The sequence below is a fragment of the Centrocercus urophasianus genome, unplaced genomic scaffold (assembly GCF_019232065.1).
Source record: "Centrocercus urophasianus isolate 14NV4802_14NV808 unplaced genomic scaffold, USGS_Curo_1.0 seq_48, whole genome shotgun sequence".
NCBI lineage: Eukaryota > Metazoa > Chordata > Aves > Galliformes > Phasianidae > Centrocercus > Centrocercus urophasianus.
In genome coordinates, this window is record NW_024885066.1 from 285,328 (window position 1) to 307,019 (window position 21,692).

The window sequence follows — 21,692 nt, forward strand, 5'->3', positions numbered from 1 at the left end:
TGGGATTTGGCTCTAAACCGGGCTGCTCTAATTTCCCTTTTGGCAAACGCCACATTTGAGTGTTCCCATCTGTCCTTTCACTTCTACGTATTAAGGAAACTCTTCTCAGCCTCTTTATCACAATTTTTGGTATCGTTCCAGAAAAGGAGCCTGCCTCAAGCTTCTTTAATGCCTGTGATGTTTTCATAGCATTCAAACTTGTTCTACAACTCCAAGAAATGGCGACTGCGTTCGTAGTGTGTCTGACACTACAGGTAAAAGACACCACAATAAAATGACCCTACACATTTCAAGGTAAAGCCCACAGCCAGCTGTGAGACTTCTCCTGCAGTAACCACCAAGCATGAAGGCAGCCAGAGGGCTGACAGCTGCCTCACGGAGCATCTTGTCAGCACGGGAAGACCCCTGCTAACTGCTTGGGGCACGGCCACTTGTGTAAATGGCAGCTCTCCTTTTTCTCCAGTGTTTGTTCTTGGTACAGACTAACCCTTGTCTGATCCAGTTTTTAAGATTCATTCTTGTTTGCCTGCGGGGGCAACAGACTTTTCCTAGAGCCAGAATTTGACTCTGGTTAGTCTTTAGCATTAATTTAGTGTAGCTATTCAACTGTCAGCTTAAGAACTATAGAGCTGCATAAATAAAGCTTTAAAACTCTTTGCAACTTTATTAAAGCTCAGAACAAGAGGAGATGGTAAATTTAAGGCTGATCTCAAAAACCCTATTTATTACTATTTCATACTAATCTTTAGCCAGAATCAGCATTTATCACACACACATTCAGTAAACAAATACACCATCTGATGAGTAACAGAGTATGCATGCATGTAGGAAGCATTCTGAGAAACTGAAGTTGCATTACATCCAGACAGATACTTGACAGAACCAAAACAAAGCAATATTCTAACAAACACTGAATTATTTGGCGCAGATGCAAAGAGTAACCCATCTTTTTTGTTTATGAGGCCTGGGAATGAATGCTTCAGGAAGTTCAGATCAGTACTGCTTTATTATTTAATACATGCTTTATTTTAAAGCCTTTATTGCATGTAACAGTTCTGGGCCAACTAAGAAATGTAACTTGCATGAAGAAATGTATTTAACCAAAACTGAGAAAGTCACGTGCAAATGTGCTTTGATAATGTTATACTGATGGGAATTCTCCAAAAGCAAAACCAAAATCCTCAGCTAGAATTACTGCCCTAGATAACATCACATATTTCGGTTAAGAGAAGAAGCTTTATCCTAAGTTAATTAACTTATTATTGAAAACTGATTGGATATTTTGCAACTTCTTTATGGATCTATCTATTTATCTATTCAGTTCAAGGATAACAAACAATTGGTGCTTTCTCTGTGTGAGAAAACTGTTTTTAAAACACCCAGAAATGTCATCCAAGGTAATGTTCATTTAGAGATGAAGAATTTAGGGAGCAATGCACATCCCTTCCTGTTTAACAGCTCAGCTACTGAGAGGGGCACCAACACAGAGCACAGGTGCTGCAACTCCTGCTTCAGCAATTCACCAGCTCCTGCAAAAGCAGGGAATCTGTGGCAGCAATAAGAGCAGCCAGCAGAGCACACGCACCTCCCCCACACAGCAGGGCCGTGCTGGCATCTCTGCACAAAGGGAGAGCAGAGCAGCAGTAACCTCACACAGCAGCATTGTGGCTCTTACCCAGGTTCAGACTGGAAGAAGATCCGTGTGAAGATAAGGAAGGTGGTGGGGTCTGAGAGTGGCCAGGTCCTTGGCTGGGCAGAGGCATACCCACAGGTCCAGGAGAGGAGGAAAACCCGAGGCCATTGTAAAAACTGTGTCCTATAGGTGTCAAACTGCTGGATGTCCTCTTGTACAGGTCACTGCTCCCTGTCAGGGAATCCCGGCGAGAGCCGCTGCCAGTGTTGGAGTTAGCCACTGAAAGAGGATGAGAGCAGAGGTGAGTGAGCATGGACAACAAGCTGCTGAGACAGCATAAAACCTGAAGATGCCTGCAGAACTGACAAAACCATCAAAGGACCTATAAGCAACACTCTGGTGTGATGGTATTGCTTTCCTAAGGGTAGTGCATGTGCCCAAACGAAATGCAGTAATTACAGACGTTGCTGGTTGTCAAGTTAGAAATCCTTGGTTAGCCCAAATCCTGCCTTTGTTTCCTATAGTTTAGTACCTTTCATTCTGAGAGAAGACATCCAGAAATACAGCTCCAAAAGCCAAAAGATCAGAAGATACAACCTACCCAAAGGAAGTGACAGAAGAAGAAAAAACAAATGACAGCAAGCATTTCGGCTTCTGGGTGCAAGCACTTGCATTTTGCTTCCGAACCCTGAAAAGAAGGTTTTGTACACTTCAAAGGGCTTTTCCCCTCAGTGTTTTGCTTTGTTTAAGGGAAGTTATTAGATCTCCCTACAAGCACTGCCTCATATTTGTTCTTTGGCCATCAGAGCTAAATCAAATCCACCGGGAGATTTCACCTATTCTTTACTTAAGAGCATATATAGCTTCGTGTACATTTCCTTGGAACCGTCCTTCTCACCTTTCATTACATTAGAGAACAGCTGAGGAGTCGCTTCTTTTTTTACTTCTGTTTGCATTTATTTATTGAGATGGAAATCAGAATTTAAGTTAAGCACATAAAAACATTTTGGAGAGTTTTCATTTACAAGAAATAAAAACCTCCTCAAACACACTTGAGAAATAATCATTTTTGCATTAAAATCTCGTTTAATAGTAGAATTGTTAATGATTGTAATGAATTAATCATTTTTTTTCCATGACTGTACATAACCTCTAGAAGCAACAGCGTCACATTTCTGTTCATGGATCAAGGGAAAACAAGCTCGTGCACCTCAGCTTTGCACAAACCAGTCACCAAATTCAATTAGTCAAATGAACTGGAATGCAAGAAGTGAATTCTGCATCTACTTTAATTCAAGATGGTTCTCATTTTCAGGCTGGGATTAAGGAAAATATTTAGAGTAGCCTTCAAACAAAGCAGCGACTCGATTCGGGGGCACTGCATCTCTCGGCCTCTTCTGAAGGACGGGGTTCTAAAGGCACGCTTTGACTTGCCCTTCAGACTGATGAAAGCAGCAAAGTCCAGGACGTAATTACTACCTCTAAGACTAAGCAGCAATTAAAACAATTGCTCTACTTCAAAAATAAAATCAATTAAAAATAAAAGGAAAAAAATCTCAACCCACAGACATCTTTCTGGTTTGGTTTTATTCTGAAAAAAATCATCGTCTCCAACTGCCCTACGAGCAAATCAAAAGAAAGTTTCCATATTTCTTGCAACCACAAGTCCTGGGTTCTTCTGGGCTGTAAGACAGAAACAGTGCCCAGAATAAAGCGCAGAAACCACCTTCCTCAAGCCACCAGAAGCAAGTTCCTCAGCCACTGCTGAGTAAGAGTCAGCACACAGACAGTTACCCCTGCGGAGCCGATTCCTGCCAGGCCAGTATCTCCACCAAGCACATGCAACTAAAGGCGAGGTGACCCAAAGCCGTTCAACAGCTTTATGTGCAGCAGCAAAAGGATGTCTGACAACGCGTCAAATGCACGGAAGAAATTTAATGTATCATCTCAAGGTATTCTCTGCTAAAAGAAGTCTCATCAGAACGCAGTGTGCATTTTGAAAGCCAAACAGCTCCCAGTGAAGCAGCCGCAGCTCCTACCTGCCGTCCCGAAGCCTCCCAGTGCAGACCCCAGCGTGGCACCGAGGGAGCTGCTGCTCCCAAAGCCCAGCGAGGTGTTGGCAGGCTGGGCGGAGCCCTGAGAAAAGAGGGAGCTGCTCTGGGAATTGCTGCTGAGTGAGTTGTTGCCATAAAACGAGCTGGAGGCCAGGTTGTTGGTGGGCTGCTGCTGCGGCTGAGGCTGGGGCTGCTGTGTTCCCAGGGGGCGGAAGGGGCCGTTGGTGGTTCCTGCCAGGCCCCCAGCAGCACCGTTGGCTGAAGCTGCTGCTGCTGCAACTGCTGTAGAGAAAGTAATAGGAAGCAGAGTTTGAAAAATCCATTTTGTATCTGGGTTGGAAGTCAAGTTTCATCACGTTCCTCTTATTTCCTATAGATTTTTTTTCCTCTTTTTTTCCTCAGGATGAAAATCTCCCCCTCACATCAAACTCTTCAAACACCTCTTTACTCTAAACCTGTGCTCCTCCATCAGGCTTGCGTGGAGCCACCGAATACCAAAGTGTAAAATTATTATGACTGCTGTTTGTATTATTACAACTACGTGGATCAAACAAGTTCCCTAAGATCCGAGATCCAATAACTCAGGCACACACTTAGTGCTAGTCAATCAAGGAACCTGTTTAGAAATAATCAGTGCATGAAACCCACTCCTGCAGTGCTAAGAACATCAAAACCAAATACTTTTGTTTCCAGCCGGTTCCAAAGCAAAAGAAAAAAAGCAAAATAAACCAGAGCTACAAGGAAACAATTTAAAAGCCCATTTCATAATCTGTTAGCAACACTGGTCAGGAATGCTTACACACAGATTCTTGCTTGAAAAATGGCTTTTAAACCTTGAACTCCCAAAACAACCCTAACAAAATCCAAAACAACTTGTGGCAATGACCAGGCATATAACATTTTATGTAAGCAAGGCTCTCATTAGGGAGTCTGACATAGGCTAATGCCCTTTATTGTGTGGGAAACTGAGTGTCAGCAGACCAATTGGAATAACTCACAAAATTCAGCAAAATGACACCGTCTGTGCTACGCTGCCTCTCAGGGCTATTTCTCAAGGCTCAGCTCACGAGTCCAGAAGAAGCTCTCAACAAAATCCCTGCAGTGGATCTCAGTGAGGGCAAGTGAGTCATCATTGCCAGAAGGCCACAGAGGGGCTCAGTCCCGCTCCCTGTGGATGGAGGCACTGTGGTGGGAGCACGTTTCCATCTGGCTGGGTTGGAACTCACCTGCCTGTGCTGCAGAGGAGCTGATGATGACTGGCGCAGGGGCCACCAGGCGCACGGGTGCCCCCAGGCCATTCCTGGCCCCCGCATTCACCACGAGAGCACCAGTTTGGTCATAGTAGGCAGCAGGAGCCAGCACAGGGTACCCTGGAGAGAGAAATGACAGCACACAGTGAGGTGACGAGCAGCACAACATGTGGGCACAAACAACTGCATTTGGGTAACATTTCTAAATGAAAATCACAATGGTAAAGGAGAAAAGCAACAACAATTTTGATTCTTGTGAAGCAAGTTCTCTGCATTAACCACCCACGACTTCCACACTTACATTTCTACCTCTAAGTCGTTCAGTTAGGGAAGAATTTTTTTTTTTTCCCTCCCTGAAGCTCCTATATGCCCTTTGTGTAAATTCAGTTACCCAGAGGGGGAAAAAAGAGTCTTAAAATACTACAGTGCTATTTCTTTTCCCTTACAAGTACAGCCTGTGCTGGCACACTCCATGTGAGCACACTGCGCTTCCATCTCTCCCACTGCATGTTGGAGCAGTTCTGTGTGCACACACAAATAAGGCAGAGAATTTCAAGCTATGTTCAAGATGTGCCTTTTGAAGATACCTATTTATAATAGAGCATTCTTAAATGCATACAAATACTCTTAAACAAAAAGCATGCTTATGACACAAAGAGCAGCAAGCAGCAGTCCTTCCATAGCACACAGCTGCTCAGTTTAGGTACTGGGTACCAGCTATAGCATTTTAGACTAAAATACTCTACAGACACAGAATAAAGAACAGCACAGGAAAAAAATGAAGTCCTTCCCTATACTGGGGTCACAAAGAGGAAAGTGTTCTGTGAACGTTTCGAAGCTATAGCCTCCAGAACCCCAACAGCACAGACTCAAGTCCACAGATTACTTGAAAGCATGTATGCTACAGCTCACTTTGTAACTGAATACAGCAACATTCTTCTTAAGCCTTAACAAAAAAAAAAAAAACAACAAACCACACTAAGCAGCCGTGTGGCACTTCCAGTAAGCAGACCTGAGGCCAAAATAATTCTCTTTGATTGCATCTGACCAACAGGACATACTTGCGTGTTATTCAAAAGAACACTTACATATGCATTTTGTCATTACAACAGTACTTTGCATAACCAGTGTCAGAAGCATCTGCACCACACAGACTCATGGATCAGAGCTAAAACCCACGCAGCACTTCTCTCCTGCAAAATTATAACAGAACTCTGCTTTTGCCTCTTTTTCTTCTCTAAGCCACTAGTATTTATCTGGAAGAAATTATGAAGGGGAAGTCCTTCACCTGTTAAAATCAAGCACTTGACAGGGATGGGCAGACAAGGCTAATGGACAGTACTAAGATATCTCAGAGGTCTTAGAATAAAAATCACATAAGGTAGCATGAACCACAGAAAATCATGGAAGCGACTTTCAGTAGGAGCCATCAATTTTGGGTACGCAATTAACGCATCAGTACAGCTGACAACATTTGCTCCACCTGTGATACAGGAATCCAAACCCTGCTTTAACTTAATGCTGCACTGGTGGTTATGCTGTGTCTAACAGACTCTCCAAAATGCCCTGCATACCCACAGATTAAAACCATGAAACGCTGTAATAAAAACAGAACTGATGAATGCCAGGCAAACGTGACACCATGCAGAGACTCCAGCTGTAACCTTCTTGGATCTCACTGGACAAGTCACAGCCCTCTCGGGCTCCCTACCTGGCATCCCTGCTGCCAGCCCTTGTCCAAAGGCAAGGGCAGAGTTGACGGCGGCAGCAGCCACCAGAGGATCAGTTTGCTGTCCCTGCTGGTTCTGGTTTGGGGTCAAAGGACGCTGACTGGCTCCTCCACGTAGAACCTGGAGAAAACAGGAAACGGGTCTGGTTACATCAACACCCAGGAATAAGCCACAATAACCACGCTGCAGGATCCAGCAGCAACATAAGCTGCTAGTTCTTGCACACAGTGGCAGCTGTGTCATGACAATCCCTCCTCTCAACTCAGAGCACAACTGCCTTCACCACCAAAAGCATCAGCACTGTTTCCAATGGGTAAATGCCTAAGACTCAATTTAAATAACACACCCTTCTTCAGGCTTCCCAAGCATAATCTCAAAGAGCTTCAATTCTTCTATTCTCAGTTTCTTCCGTTCTCTTGACATACCTTCAGTCCTCATCCTCCATTTAGAAGCCTCTGTGAGCCATCTGTCCCACTAGAGATAACGTTTGGTCTCTGCCACAAGAGCACACTGAAAGCCCACTTATGCAGAAACCTTTACAGACTTGAGAGCTGTGGGCTGATGACATGAGGTGACACAGGTTTTTCCAAACTGCCATCCACCTCAGAGAACAGTGACCCACTGACACGACACTTACTCACTGGAAAGAATGACCAGAGATCACACACAGCCTTTTCTACCTGGCTCTTGTGGTTTAAGCACAAGTTGCTCTGAAAAGGGAAGATGGCAAACTGACCTTTCCTGTAATTACCTGCGACAGGCTCTGTCTGCAACAGCCTTTTACTCAGTGGTGATGTTAGAGCCTGCAGCCACTTGTGAGGTCAGCTCATTAGAAGAGCTGTCCTTTGGTACTCAGCATGCATTGTTGCAAAAATTAACATCGTATTGTCACCGGATAAAGCTGTGAAAAGCAACCAACTGCTTTGCAGGGTGACTGGGGGAGGATATTGAAGCTAACAGACCTGAGACATATCCCAGAGCTAGCTACTGCTGTCAAAGCCTGGACGTGAACTCTTCACCTCTTTCCAGCCTGGAAGCCTCACAAGCTGCAGCTGCTTGGTAAGCACCCCGTGCACAGGCACTCTGCAGAATGCAGCTGATGGACGACGTGCTGCAGAAAGTGAAGCGCTGGCAGTTTTATAAATACACTATCCCTCCTAAGATGTTGTGAGCATCACAAACAGACTGTCCACACTCATCACTGTATTTCTAAAACATTCGCCTCAGCACTTCTCCGAAGGATTTCATCCAAAAATGTACACTTATCTTCTTACAGACAGAAAGTCTGCATTAAAAACAATACACACAATCCATACTCATGCCTGCTTTGTGGCTACAGAATAATGAAAAATATCATAAAGGCTACTGATGATTGATAGATATGCTTTAATAGCTTAAGCCTTTGCAGAAGCTCTCTTTGCACGTACCTATTTAAAGGGGAAAGGTTCCCAGCCTGAATGCCAAAGCACAATGTGCCACACTTCACTCCATTTACCTGCGTGCATGGATGTGTGCAGAAGGTCTGTTAGCACACTCCTGTCAGAGACCTGCCAGGTGGGGAGGTTGATGATTAACTTTGTCAGGAGCAAAGCATTCTCCTTCTGATCACTGGTCCAGAACCACTGATGTGAAACATCATTGCTTTTCTTACCTGAAAAGGCCTTAAAATACTACATAATCTTTTTTAGCTTCAGAGTTTTGCTTTTGTTGTTGTTGTTGTTGTTTATTTTTTAAACAAAAGCTAATAAACGTAGTTGTCAATTGCAATCTTCTATAAGGCCTGAAATCTCAAAAGCACAAAGGCCAGAACGGAAGGCTCTGCATCTCCTCCCTTTTCAGTAGGATAATAAATCCATTTTGTATCCAAGAAGGAACTCCCGTGGGACAGCAGCTGACAGTACTGTATTAACCCAACTTCAGGAGAGGAGCAGTGATTCATCCAGACATCAGAGCAGGAAGCTGTGCAGCACAGCCAGCCGAGGAACAGAAGCCCCAGTCCAGCTCACGACATCTGTCCAACAGACCCCTCTTTCAGCTCAAAGCAGAGTACATCCACGCACACATCTAGTGGGAGCACAACCCAAAGGACAGCAGGGTGACCCTAATCCTTCTAGCATTTGACATCATGGATTCACTAACCACTTACTACACGCCACTTAATGACACGGAGCATTGGACACATTTTCATCTTCTCCACAGCTTTCGCATGAAAACAGATGAAAACACATGAATACAGCCATGACTTCCACTCACACATCACCAGCACATGCTGGCTAATAAATGACTGTACGTTATTTCATGTGCCAAAGCCCCACCTACATACCTGTTGCTGGCCCTGCTGGGTTTGCTGAGTGGTCTGCTGATTTGCTGAGTTAGTGGCAGCAGCAGCTGCTGCAGCTTGCTGCTGGAAGAGGCTGGCAGGATAAACTCCCCAGGGTGTAACTCCGTAGTACTGGTGAGGGACAACTGCAGGGCCTGAAACACAAGAGAACTGGTGAGCTTCTGCGGTGTCACCAGCATTACACAGCAGTCACCAAAAATATCTGCACACCGTGTTTGATTTTACAATTCTTAGTTCAAGGTTACCAGCTTTAAAGTCCTTCCAAATAGGAAGGGATTGTGCTATCTGTAACATTCATTTTAAGAAAGCTTATTAGTCAGAACTGAAAGCTTCACCTTAGCTGAAGTCCAGTCCTGCTGACAGTGATCCTGCTGAAACTCCACATTTTTATTGGTGAGCCTTAATTTTATAGGGAAGCAACGAAACTTTTTACCTCTAACATAAACAGAAGGAAATGTCTCAGCAGAGACACTGAAGTCTCCCCTAATCTTAACACTTGAGGCTCAGTAACATCCATCATTTAGCTCCCAATAAATACGGTATAAAATAATAACCTTTCTTTGCAGCCAGACAGCATCAATTCCCAAGTGTGAAATGCTGTTCCTCCAGCTGCTCACTCCTACCACGTGTTCGCAATCCACCACAAAACAGCCCAGAAGATCCCCTATCTTTCCACACCCCACCTTCCTTTAACTGCTGCCTCCATTTAAGAGTTGTTTCTTTTTTAAATAAGTAATTATCTTGAGAGAAGAACAAAGCAAGCACTGTGCTTCATCAGCGCTCAGGGCACCGTACGCTTCGTTGGGTGATAGTAAAACAGCAAAGTGTATCCTTAAATAATCCCGGTGTCACGGCACAACGTGGAAGAAGAGATGAGCCCTTGGCACTGAACAGCACAGACCCTGCCACCACCTGTGTGAATCCAACAGTATTTTTAATCTCTCCGCTCTGTATCTTTTGAAAAGGTCACCAGGAAAGTATTTCCTTTGCTCTTCGAATATAACACCTATCCCAGGAGTTGAACAGCACTTCCCTGCTGTAAAAGCACCTTGCAGCATGACAGCCTAAAGATAGAGCGCTGCATATTGGACAAATAAACAACTATATAGTGAATTTGAACCACAAAGTTGGTCTTCAACAAAGCAAAAAAATAGCTTCTATTTTAGGAGTTAACATTTCAGTTGTAACCAAGTCGTTCATGTAGTGCTGTTAGTTAGCTCAGTAAGTCACTGCGAGGAGAACACAGCTAACACAGCGCCCCGTTTGACCAAAGGAGACACAACCTGCTCCTATTCATTTAATACAGATGCCAAGAGCTGGGGTGCTCCTGTGCTCAGGAGAAAACTATTTGCAAGGTTTTAGGCAAGGAATGAGTGTCTGCCTTTGCCCTTGGGCTACTGAATACCCTTTACTTGGGCAAAATTCAGGCATGGCTCTGGGTTATTTTAATCTCAATTTTAATTATCAAGTAAGCAGAATCTAGAAGCTTTTTTTTTTTTCTTTTTTCTAGTTAGAGATTGCTCATCAGATCTGCAGAAGCCTGAGGTGTTTAGAAGGAGAGGAGACAAAGCCTTTGAAGTCTGCAGGCAGCGGGGCTTAAAAGAGCTCTGCACATCCCTGCAAGCCCAGCTCAGCTGTGCACACTGTGAGGCTCTCATTACTGAACAGTGCTCTCAGTGAGGGCAAGTGTGTCATCATTGCCAGACCCGTAAAGACACACACAGTGCTTCTTTACTTCTGCAGACATCACACCTGCTTTTACACTTATTAAAGATGCACATACAGGAAAAAATAAAAGCTGCTTAGTGCCTTTGAAATTAAGTGTTCCCACTACTATGTCACACACACACACACACACACACACACACACACTCCTAAATACTCCTTCTAACAAACAATAAACGTGCCCAAGGAGGCTGTGGATGCCCCATCCCTGGAGGCATTCAAGGCCAGGCTGGATGTGGCTCTGGGCAGCCTGGTCCAGTGGCTGGCGTCCCTGCACATAGCAGGGGGTTGATACCAGATATCACTGTGGTCCTTTTCAACCCAGGCCATTCCATGATTCTAGCAGAACCAATGAAAGTACATTCATGGCACATTCCTCCCTTTTAGTCTCAGCCTTGACACTAACATCTCCCAGTCAGAAAGCACAGCTGCAGGAACAGGACCAAATGGCACTTCCTGCCAAGGGTAAGGACTTGGTGACACCACAGCATCCAGAACCCCACGTCTGAAAATAAAAGTGTGCAAACAGGGACTTCACCAAATACTTACAACACTTGAGCTGATCCATGCAGAATTATCAGTACAGCAGCTGCAGACATCCAAGCGGGGTCTTCTCAGATAGGAAGTGGGAAATAGCTCAACTCCACCAACCCTGGTGCTGCCCCACGAAGCCCTGCCCTACAGCCAGCACAGACCCACACCAGGAGGGGCACCTGTGCAAGACACCACACCGCAGCCAGCTCCACGTGCTCCCCAGAGCCCCGTCCCAGGCAGCACGTGTACCTGTTTCCAGCTCTGAGCTGGCTGTGCAGGACACAGGTCAGCACCAAGTGAGAGGCTTCTAAGAAAGCCTGGTTTGAGAACAGAGCTCTGAACAGACTCTACCTTCAGTCTCGGAGCATCGTGTTTTTCCTGTATGCAGATTATTCCACCATCCACTTTTCTACAAAGAACAGAAATGCTTTTCTACCTGTTATATACCTCGGAGGGAACCAACATTTCTCGACTTGTCCTAAAGGAGACAAGATTTTTCTTTTTTTTATTATTATTTTTAATTGACATCTTTCTCAAATGACAGAAGTAATTTCATACTTCTTAAAGACAGCAGCATCTTCCCCAAGGACTGAACTCACAAGCTATTTTTCTCCAGCCTAGGAAGTCCTTCCCTCTATTCAAACGTGCTATTCTTTTAACTGTTGCTATTGTTGTGAAGAAAAGAGCCTTATCATGGGGCTGACAGTCTTATAATCATGCAAAAGCTGCCATAATGATACATTCTTAATTGGCAGAATCATCTCTGCCATAAAACACACAAAAGTTTCCACTCCTAAGAGTAACTGCGAACAATAGACTACCAACAAATCTCAATTCATTCCTTCCATCTCATTAACTTCTCCAAGTCTTCCCAATCTAATGCTGCCTTACAAATCAGGGAGGCCTTCTGTGGGTAGACTTGTAGCTCTAAACAGCTCAGTAGTTCCACATCCCTGCAGCACATCACTCACTCTTAAGAGAGAAAAGGCTTTCAAAACTGAGTCTAGACATAAAAGGTGCCTTCACTCAAACAAACAGCCAGAAGTGAAGTCTGTTGCACTGCCATTTTAGCAGAGTCCAAAGCCCAACAAAACAGATGAAGTAACTCATTTCTCAGTGGTGCAATACAGTAAGCACATTGCAGTGAATTACACACTCTTTCAGTTGTTTTCAAGAGCCATAAAGTTTAAAAATTATTTAAAGAAGAGACTCTCATGCTAAGTTTGGGGAACCTTTAGGCCTCCTAGGGGGTTTATTTCCTAGCTGCAATTTACGAGGCCTCCATCAGACATTCAGGCAGTTGCAGCTTCAACACTACTGAGAAACGGGAGAAAAAAAATAACTTGAGAACACACTTGTAACTGCTGCAGGATTTCCAGATGTGGTCACCTACAAAATCCAGGCAGTGACCTGCTGCTCCTCTAAACTTCAGTGTATTATTTCAGAATGAACACAAGTGTTAAAAGCACTATGGCGACGCAGAAAGGCCAACCAGAACCTCCTCTTTGTAACAGTAAATCACAAAGGGCACCAAGTAGTCTTATCATGACTGGACCTGATATTGTTCTGGCGCCCTCCTCTCCAGCAAGACCTGAGTAACGCTGCCTCCGACATCACCCACACTGAGCTCAGGTCATTCATTCATTGCTACACTTTCCTCATCACATGGCAGCTTATCAAGTCCTCGAAATATCCTTGTACTCTAACTCTTGGCTTTCCTCCACCTCATCACAGCCTCATCTATCTGCTCACAACACGTCGTTGCCCACACTTATCTTCCATTGTCATTACGCAATCAGCATACAAAATGCACAACAGCCAAAAAGTCCAAAGCCCACATCTTCAAACTACAAATTTAACTCTTAACATACTTCCATACGACCCATGAAAAAAATGCCACACAAGCTGCTCATGGTTACTACAATCCCATTTCAGAGCTTGATCTGACAGCAGCCCCCCAGCTCAGAAGCTAAGCAGCACTTATCTAACGGCTGTTAAACACAGTAACAAGCCACATCCCAAACCTACAATGGATTTTAGCAGTGCTGTGTTCACACGCAGCCAAGGTTTCACAGTCCCCATTTGGTACAAGCTCACAGCAGAAGAGATCTGCAATCAGCATACAAGCTACATCTAAGTGGAAGATAGAACAGTGTGTTGCCTCCACTAAAAAAAACAATCATCACTCTGAACTAAGCTGTTTCTATTTAAAATTTAGCAGGCTCCCACTCCAGGTGGTAAAAGAAAAGTGAAGTATGGTATAAAAATATTCTTCTGAAAGTACATTCTTCTTTTGCCCTGACTGCTTAGGCCAGAACTTTATGGCATATGCAGTGAAAGTTCAACGTGCAATGTGCTCTTCTCACTGTCTGATAAGCTGTTTTACTGAGCTGTCATCTCAAGATACAACAACTTTGGCTATGACAGTTGGAAAGAATTTGGAAACTGATACACGAATGTTTGGGAGGAAGATCATGCACAAAGAGAAGAGCCACCATCTCTGCCTGCCATCTGGACAGCCACACATTCCTTGCAGGAACCCTGCAGCAGATCTGGGGTGTTTTTACCTACAGAATCTAAAAAGCATCAGTTCTTCAGAAACATCCAGTGAAAGGAAGAGATATCACAGCATGTGCTGCACAGTATATCAAGCTAGAGCAGCAAAAAGATACAATAATTACTGGTAGGAAAACACATCTTCCACCCTTTCAGTATTTACAAAGTGTATTTTCAAAAGGTATCTTTCAGTACTACCAGCTACCAAAACATCCCAAACACATGACAGCATTTATCTGTAAGCACTTCATTTCATACTTGCTCTGTTGTTCATCCTCAACAAAGAGAATCTACAGCAGGCATTATACAGGAATTATCACCCCTAATCTAAAGAAAATAAAGATTTCCAAGACAAACACTTTAACTCTGCAAGGATATACATTCTACAGTGATCACAAAGGACTAATGATTAAGTGCTGCTATCAGTCAGGAGCACACAGACAAGTGGAAGCACCTCACCTAATGTGGCAGCTGCGGCGAGCCCGGCTGCGTACGGATCCGTTCCTGGAGGAGCAGCGCTGATGATGTACGGATTGGGGACAAAGGCAGCAGGAGCGAGACCTGCTGAAAACACACCTGTCAGTAAAAACAAGCTTGACTAGAACTGAAGCCCTACCGAAATACCTCCAGCTATCTGGCTGGGGACTCGATCGACTGAACACTGCGGAACAAGGGCTCACGTTGTTTTAGTATTTTCAGGCTTTTTATTGGTTGTTTTCCCTGTGCTTCCCAGTGTTGTTACAACAACCTAGAGAGGATATAATTTACATTAAAAAAAAGAAACACTGGATTCCAAACATGCAGTGCTGCATTAAGAAGGCTAAAGCGGCACAACAGCCTGCATACAGTATAACAGTGACATACAGTACCAGTGAACTGCTCAGGTTTCTCAGCAGTGCAGATACACCCTTGCTGTTTAAGTGGCTATTAACACCAGTTAGATGTTAACATTATCTAATTGCTTGTTTTGATGAGTAAGTTATCAGTTTTCCCTAGTTTCTGAGTGCCATGCCATGCCGTTGTAGCAGTGCTTCAATTTGTGAGTCTGGAAGGAGCTCAGGAATGCATGGACAACATCATGGCGTGCTCTTAGTGTCTGTGCAGGCACCATCTTTCTCCTCAAGGTACAGTTTAATCATTAGAGAAATTATTGGGGGGTGGGAGGGGGTGTGGAAGGTGATAAAGGTGAAAGAGAATTAGTCAAGAAGCCAAGGAATTTTAATTCAGGTCTATCCCCGATCTCCACTGAGTGCATAACTGCACAGCACAGAGCTGACAGAACCCCACACAATGGGCTTTTAGGTTCCAAAAACTACCCGCTAATTTGCCTGCTGTACTAAAAACATTTAACCCTGAGATTGTTCAGCTCTAATCATCCAGGAGTAGCCCTTCCATCGGTCTGTTACTCTACACAGAGTACCCAAGTGCTTTCCTCCCACTTAATCCATACTGTTTTAATATTACAGATCATGCATTTGCATAAATTACAGCTTTAAGTTAAATTCAGACCCCAAGCAGCCTAAAATTCTACCTTGTGCTAATTTAAACATAGACTGTCAAGTAGAAAACACATTCAGGTGTACACAGGATTGTACACGTCTTCCTCATTTCAGTGCAGCCAATTCACACCTGACTTGGAGCAAGCAAGTACTTCAGAACGCTCCCACTGCTGGGAGTGCTGTTCAGCAAAGTAAGTGTGTGTCACTCCTCCCAGACACGACTGCTCTGGAGCTTCTTGCAACTGTACAAGGACTTTTTTTCTCCAGGACTTTTCAAGTAGTCTTCAGACAATGTTCTTCTCTTTATGGTTCAGGTACTTACCAGTTGGAAAAACACATCTAGGATTCTCTAAAACCTACCAACTCTTTCTCCCTGTAGTCTTCCCAAAATACTCTGAGGACTAAGAGACCACTAGAAAAAGGCAATGTAAATACTAGGCTTACCTATGTGAGGCTGATGGGCAGCTGCCAATGCATACTGCTGCTGCTGGGCTGCTGTTAGCTGCTGAACAGCAAGTGCATTCGGTCTTTGGAACAACTGAAGGGACAAAAGAACAAATACGGTCCTTTATTTATGCACAAAAATCAACTTAAAAAAAAACAACAAAAGATTCCTCTACTTTTATTTGCACAACTACCGACACTCCTTTTTAGCAGGAAACATTTCAAAAGGAAATTTAAAACAGTACATTTGAAACCAATTGCCTGTGATGATCCACTTAAAAAGAAAATATTTCTCAAGTACAGCTAAACCCTACCCACGGTTTCTTCTGCCATTCTCTGCACAGTTGCCCCAAGGCCCTGCCTCCCCAGCTTCACACACACACAGGATCACCAGGGGCTGCCACAGCTCTTGTGGAGCCTGAGCACCACCAGCTACGTTGAGAGCACTGCTGCATCAGTTGGCAGCCTGGGCTGCTTTCGCAGGTGTTCTGAAATGGGTCGTGGGACAGCAGGCAGAGGGGAAAGCTCCCATGGGAGAGATGAAGCTCTTAGGATAGATGCAGGAGCTCACAAACCCTCAGATACATGAGGGAGAAAATGCTTTTTCCTCTACTTTCTAGCCTCCAGCATCACCTTACGTAAAACAAGGCAAGCAGCACGTATTCTTTGACCACAGACAGAAACCAGACCCAGGGACTTCTTGGTGAAGTCATCCAAAGCACATCCAGGCTTGCCGACTTACAGTTCGCTCCAGTCTTTGGGAACAATGTGCAGCGTTACTGAGAACAGTCATTCTTAATATGGAAGGAATACCACGAGTCTTTAAAAGAACATGCCCTTTTTTTTTTTTTTCCTGTTCACCCAGACTCTTACTAAGCTCACTTCCTGTGCCAGAGATGCCTCTAAGTCAATCAAACACTCCCTGAATCACAACATTAGCACACCATTGTTCATCTCCAGTAAGAACACTGAAAATACATCCTGAAAGCCACCCTAAAAACTCTCAGGAGCAACATTCCTCCCATTTACTCCCCAAAGTGATCTTTTCTGAGGTGTGAATGACTTCATAAACCACTGTTATAGATGTTTTCTCTCTGCAATTGCTTGGGGAAAAAAAACAAAAAACAAAAAACCAAAAATACCAGTGCCTAAATGCTATACAATTTTCACATCTATTATCCCTGCCTTCCTTTCAAAGTACCAACCAAGACAACCAAAGCTTCTGCTGTCAAAAGCAACAATAATAATTCTGCCCAAATTTCTGGCAGAAACCTGCAACCAACAAGAAGCAGAGAATCATTTAGAAAGTGAGAGGCAATTATAGGCAGACTGTACTTAGCTCTCCTAAGAACAGGAAGAGGAGCTGTGTTGTTTAAGCAGAAAATATGAATGAGGACAGGTGACAGCCTCCATCCATTTTCTTCTCTTTTTTTTTTAAAGGTTCAGAAGGAGAAACAACGCACAAAGATCACGAGGTGGAAACTCAGTACTTGGGGATCACAACCCAGTCACTGCTGCCTTCCTCACTGACTGCTGACCCCTGGAGGTGCCCCTGTGCACAGCTGAGGAGCACCATAACGCTCCTTTTGGGAAACGCATCACACACCCGCAGGGATTTCATCACCTCCCTTGGTCTAGTGGTCTTCACACAGAAAAAAGCACTCAGCAATACCTGATGCTTATATAAAGTTCTCTGCTATACCGTTAGCAGCTGGATCAAACGGTGCCATTGCTTAGCTCAATAAAGCACGCACATCACGTACAGCAACCTACGGGACACGGACTGAAGGATCCTGGCTCTGTGGGAGCCTTCAGCAGCGTGTTCTCAGCTCAGTCAGCAGAACTATCAGTTTAGAAACAAAACAACCCCAAACTGCTGCAGCAATGAACAATGAGCCTGGTTTCCTGCTCTACTGATCTCAGTGATCCACGCATTCTAGCTTTCTTCTGCTACAAACACTTCACCCACTTCCATACTCTTGCACCCCTGGCTCAGCTACTCCAGCCTGCTGGGCTGCACTGTGCTGCAGCAAGAAGCAGAAGCAATGCTACATAACCAGTCGTTGGTCCAAGGGGCAAGAGAAACATTTACCTTCCCTGAAAATAATGTTTTAAGTGCTCAGAAATTACTGGGAAGATTTCCACATCTCCCAACTGTATCCCAGGGATTCATTTTTTAATTACTACCAGCTACTCCACGCACGAGTATTTTCCCCCACTGGTTTTTATTTATTACTACTATTATTGTCTGCTTTCCCTCCTATTTGCAGCTGCTCACTGTGAGATCTGACTTCCAGACCTCCAGTTCCACACCAGCTCTGTCTATTTGCCATTGCTGAAATGAGGGCACAGCAGCCAGCGCTGCAAATGGCCGCTGCCAACAGCCATTAGAGTTCACCTCAAGGCTCAAAGAGGAAGACTGAACAAAAATGCTTTACCTAAAATGTAACAGATGGGAAGAAAAAGGGACAGGATGCCAGGGCACAGCACTTTCATCTGCCTCACAAATAGAATATCAGGAGCATCCCTCTTCTGCACCCTAATCTCACAAAGAAACCTGCAGATTTAGCTATGACTGCTTTCCCAGACATATTACTGAGCTTTCTTTAAAACCACATGCAAAGCTTTGGCCATTTACATTGTGCTGCACACAGGAGGAAGGGCTGGATTCCTTCCGTCTGTCTGTGGAAAGCCTCTCACATCCCTTTAAACTGAAATGCAGTTTCCCTAAGCCTACAAGCCAAGGCTCAACTTACCGTGAAGAAACTGTGTGAACAGCTAAAATGTTCCGCAGCTTTCTACCTTCTGTAACACAGAGAGGGGAGCAGAGCAGAATTTCAGGCTGTGCTCGGGCAGATAAATGCCAAACAGCAATGGCAATCATCAGCATCATGCATTTAGTGGAAGTGTTATTAAGGCCTCAAGGCACTGCCTCCATCTGCTGACAGCACAGCCCCAGATTCCAAAAAAATCAAAGGCTAAAGGTAAAACTCCACTAAAGATTTTTGCCATCTTATTCAGAAACCGTGCACTGAGTTTGGGTTAAACCACATTTGTATTGTGGCATCTGCTAAGTGGAAATAAAGGAAGAAAACTCTTCACCTGACTATTTTAGCCTGTTACAAATTACACTCAGTTCAACCTGCAAACAGGTGAGGTAGTTCAGGAGGATGTCAGCAGTTTGCACACACAGGTATGCAGCCAAAGCACCAACTGCAGTGTGTGGGACACAGAGGGAATTTCAAGGACCCAAAACGCCACAGCCTGTGTTACTCAGTTATGGGAACACTGCACAATTAGATTTCTGTAATCCAGTTGCTTCTGCAATATAAACATCTGACAACCACATCTAATCTGATTAGAGATAAGACCTTTCCTTCCTAATATTGCTTCTAGCTGCACTTAATCGTAATCCCTTCAAAGCATATGATGCTTCCCTACGGACCAAGAAAGGCATTATTAAAGAAGAGATCCTTGGTCCAGGATGCATCTTCTTCTGACAACAAGCAAATGGAAGAACACCCATATGAAAGACATGTGTCTTTTGAAGTGCAAGTCTTAACTGCAGATACAGCAAATACTGAGAACCAGCAGCTGCCAGCCATAACATGAAGGAAATGGGTCCTCCTCTTTGAGCCAGCACACACTGCATTTACACCAGCGTGTACTGAGAGGGCACACGTGGCAGTGAAGAGAAATAAGAGCGACTTCCTGTCTTTAATACTACACTTACAAAAGCCTGCTGCTTGTGTTTGCTGTGGGTGTAAGCAGCTATTGCAACTAAGCTGAAATTTTTTAAATAAACACATGCATTACACAGCCTATTTCTACCCAGACACTCTGCACACCCACCCAGTCCCAGCTATAGAAGCCTCAGAGCTCTGCAGCCCCATAGGCAGCCCGGAAAAAAGAGCTTCCAGCATGAGATTACAGTGAGATTGCATCAGCTCTGCATAGGTATGAACCTATCTGCTTCACACAGGAGAAATGGGTCTGCCTACAAGGCCATCCAGAGCCTGAACCCAGAGATCCATGTTGGCGCACAGCTTTCCAGGCAGACTGCTTTGAGAGATTTTTCTATTTTATTCATTTTACTTGTGAGGCTCAAGATGTGTTTATTTTAAATCCTATTTTTTAAAGGCTAGGAGAGAAAAGTAACTTGCAAATGAGCCTTAAAATAGAAAAGATTGCCAGACAAAATACAAATGACAGGCTTTACATCTCTGCAGTTATTTTCCTGAACCTAGTATTTCCTTAAAAATCAGTTAGCTTAGCTCCAACAGTGTTTGAACAGAACAACGTTCTCTGCTTTAAGAAGCTGAAATATGCAAAGACAGGCACTTAAAAGTTCTACATCAGAGTAAGACAAAGCCTTGAAAATAGCTTTCTTCTTTCTCCTTTCTGAACTATACAGCAGCTATTTAGCTTAATCATTTTTAAAGATGTCCACCATTAACTACTGCAGCATGCTACCTAACAGAACAATTGAATGAACTGTAATGCAGTTATTTATATTGCTTTTAAGACCATGATAACTCTCTGAAGGTGGGCCTTTAGCATTAACGTGGCAACAGCCCGTCCTCAGTACACAGTGCCGATCAGGCTTATTTTGCTGGAAAAGATCAGATATTCCAGGAAACTCAGGGCTGCTAAAATTCTCCTGCAATAAGCTACAACAAAGGATTTCACTCCTCTTTGAAGAATATTACACGCACAAAAGGAAAGCAATAAACATTTACAGTTGTTACCCCAACGAGCAGGAACAGGACAAGATTACAGGTCGATGGTTGGATCCTGGCCCAGCATTCAGGAAAGGCCAAACAGCAAGGCAAGGACTTGCTTTACCTGTCTGGGCTGAGCAGTTTGTGCCTCTAATATGGGAGAAAAGGTCAAACAAACCTGCTGGGCTCAGATAAGCTCTGTAGTACTGGACTCCGATCACAGGCTTTGAGTCACGCTCAGTGAGAGCCTGGCCTCTGAGCAGCACTGCCCTGACCCCAGAGCTGAGCTGCAGCCCCAGGGCTAGACAGCCTGTAAGTCACTCGAAAGGCTCAAGGAGTTTTGCTAATCAGCACATTTTATTAGTTAAAAACTCTTCTCCACTGCACACTTACTCAAAAGCTAGAAATGATCCATCTATAAACAGATGTATGGTGTAAAGAAACCACCCCAAGCCTTTGGCCATCCTGCCCACAACGTGAGAGCCTGAGCTCACATGAACACCCTGAGACCTCCGGGGAGGAACCAGGGCAGCAGAGAAGGACCCTGTGCCAGAACTTTACCTGCTGCTGGGAATTGTAATCGAAGAGCCCCACGGTGGCTGCAGCTGAGTCCACAGGTACCTGGGTGCCAGAATAATCAAACTGCAGAGGCTCCATGCCAACGTGCTCCATGGGATCCAGGGGAACGCTTTGTGACTCTATGTTGGAAAAATCCTCCACGGGCTTGGCACCATTAGTACTCGCCAGCTGGGCTAAGCCCTCAGATCCATTCTGATTTGGACCCAGAAGATCTACTTCACTAGCAGAGTTCTGGCAATTACCAGGTGTACGGCTGCACAGAGAGGAAACAGGTCCATCACTAAGCATGTACATTCAGTGCTGCCACACAGCATCAGTTCAGAGCAACACAGTACGACTCACTAGAGATAATGCAGATGATGCTATAAAGGTTAAAAAAAAAAAAAAGAAATTCTAGGGAGCTATTCCAGATCCTCCTTTTACAAATTCTACAGAACAACCTGCGTAACTATTAACAAAGCTGTGACACTGCAGCTCACTTGAAAGCTTTTTGAAATAGCTGTCATGGCTTCCTACTTACTCAACATAAGCACTGAACTGAAGTGAGAAATGGTTCATCCCAATTCAAGGGCAAGCAGTAAACATCTCACAGTGTATTTGTTTTCCTTCTACAGTTCTAGGTGTCA

The 21,692-nt window shown here is 44.3% G+C and overlaps 1 protein-coding gene and 1 non-coding gene across 10 annotated transcripts in view; both read right to left on the bottom strand.

The window, feature by feature from the left end:
• Positions 1-21,692, bottom strand: part of PUM1 (pumilio RNA binding family member 1) — a 67,026-nt gene that overhangs the window by 14,860 nt on the left and 30,474 nt on the right. For 6 of the 9 annotated variants that reach the window (XM_042834656.1, XM_042834655.1, XM_042834657.1 and 3 more), the window contains 8 exons: positions 21,049-21,319; positions 15,767-15,860; positions 14,283-14,387; positions 8,991-9,142; positions 6,649-6,787; positions 4,914-5,057; positions 3,673-3,969; positions 1,676-1,912 (listed from right to left, as the gene is read on the bottom strand). In XM_042834656.1, the coding sequence (XP_042690590.1) occupies positions 1,676-1,912; positions 3,673-3,969; positions 4,914-5,057; positions 6,649-6,787; positions 8,991-9,142; positions 14,283-14,387; positions 15,767-15,860; positions 21,049-21,319 (1,439 nt within the window). The remainder of the gene's footprint in view (positions 1-1,675; positions 1,913-3,672; positions 3,970-4,913; positions 5,058-6,648; positions 6,788-8,990; positions 9,143-14,282; positions 14,388-15,766; positions 15,861-21,048; positions 21,320-21,692) is intronic. The other 3 variants (XM_042834653.1, XM_042834649.1, XM_042834654.1) reach the window with 2 other exon arrangements.
• Positions 10,633-10,713, bottom strand: LOC122168974. The gene has a single exon (XR_006171437.1). It is a non-coding gene; the product is annotated as a small nucleolar RNA SNORD103/SNORD85 (small nucleolar RNA).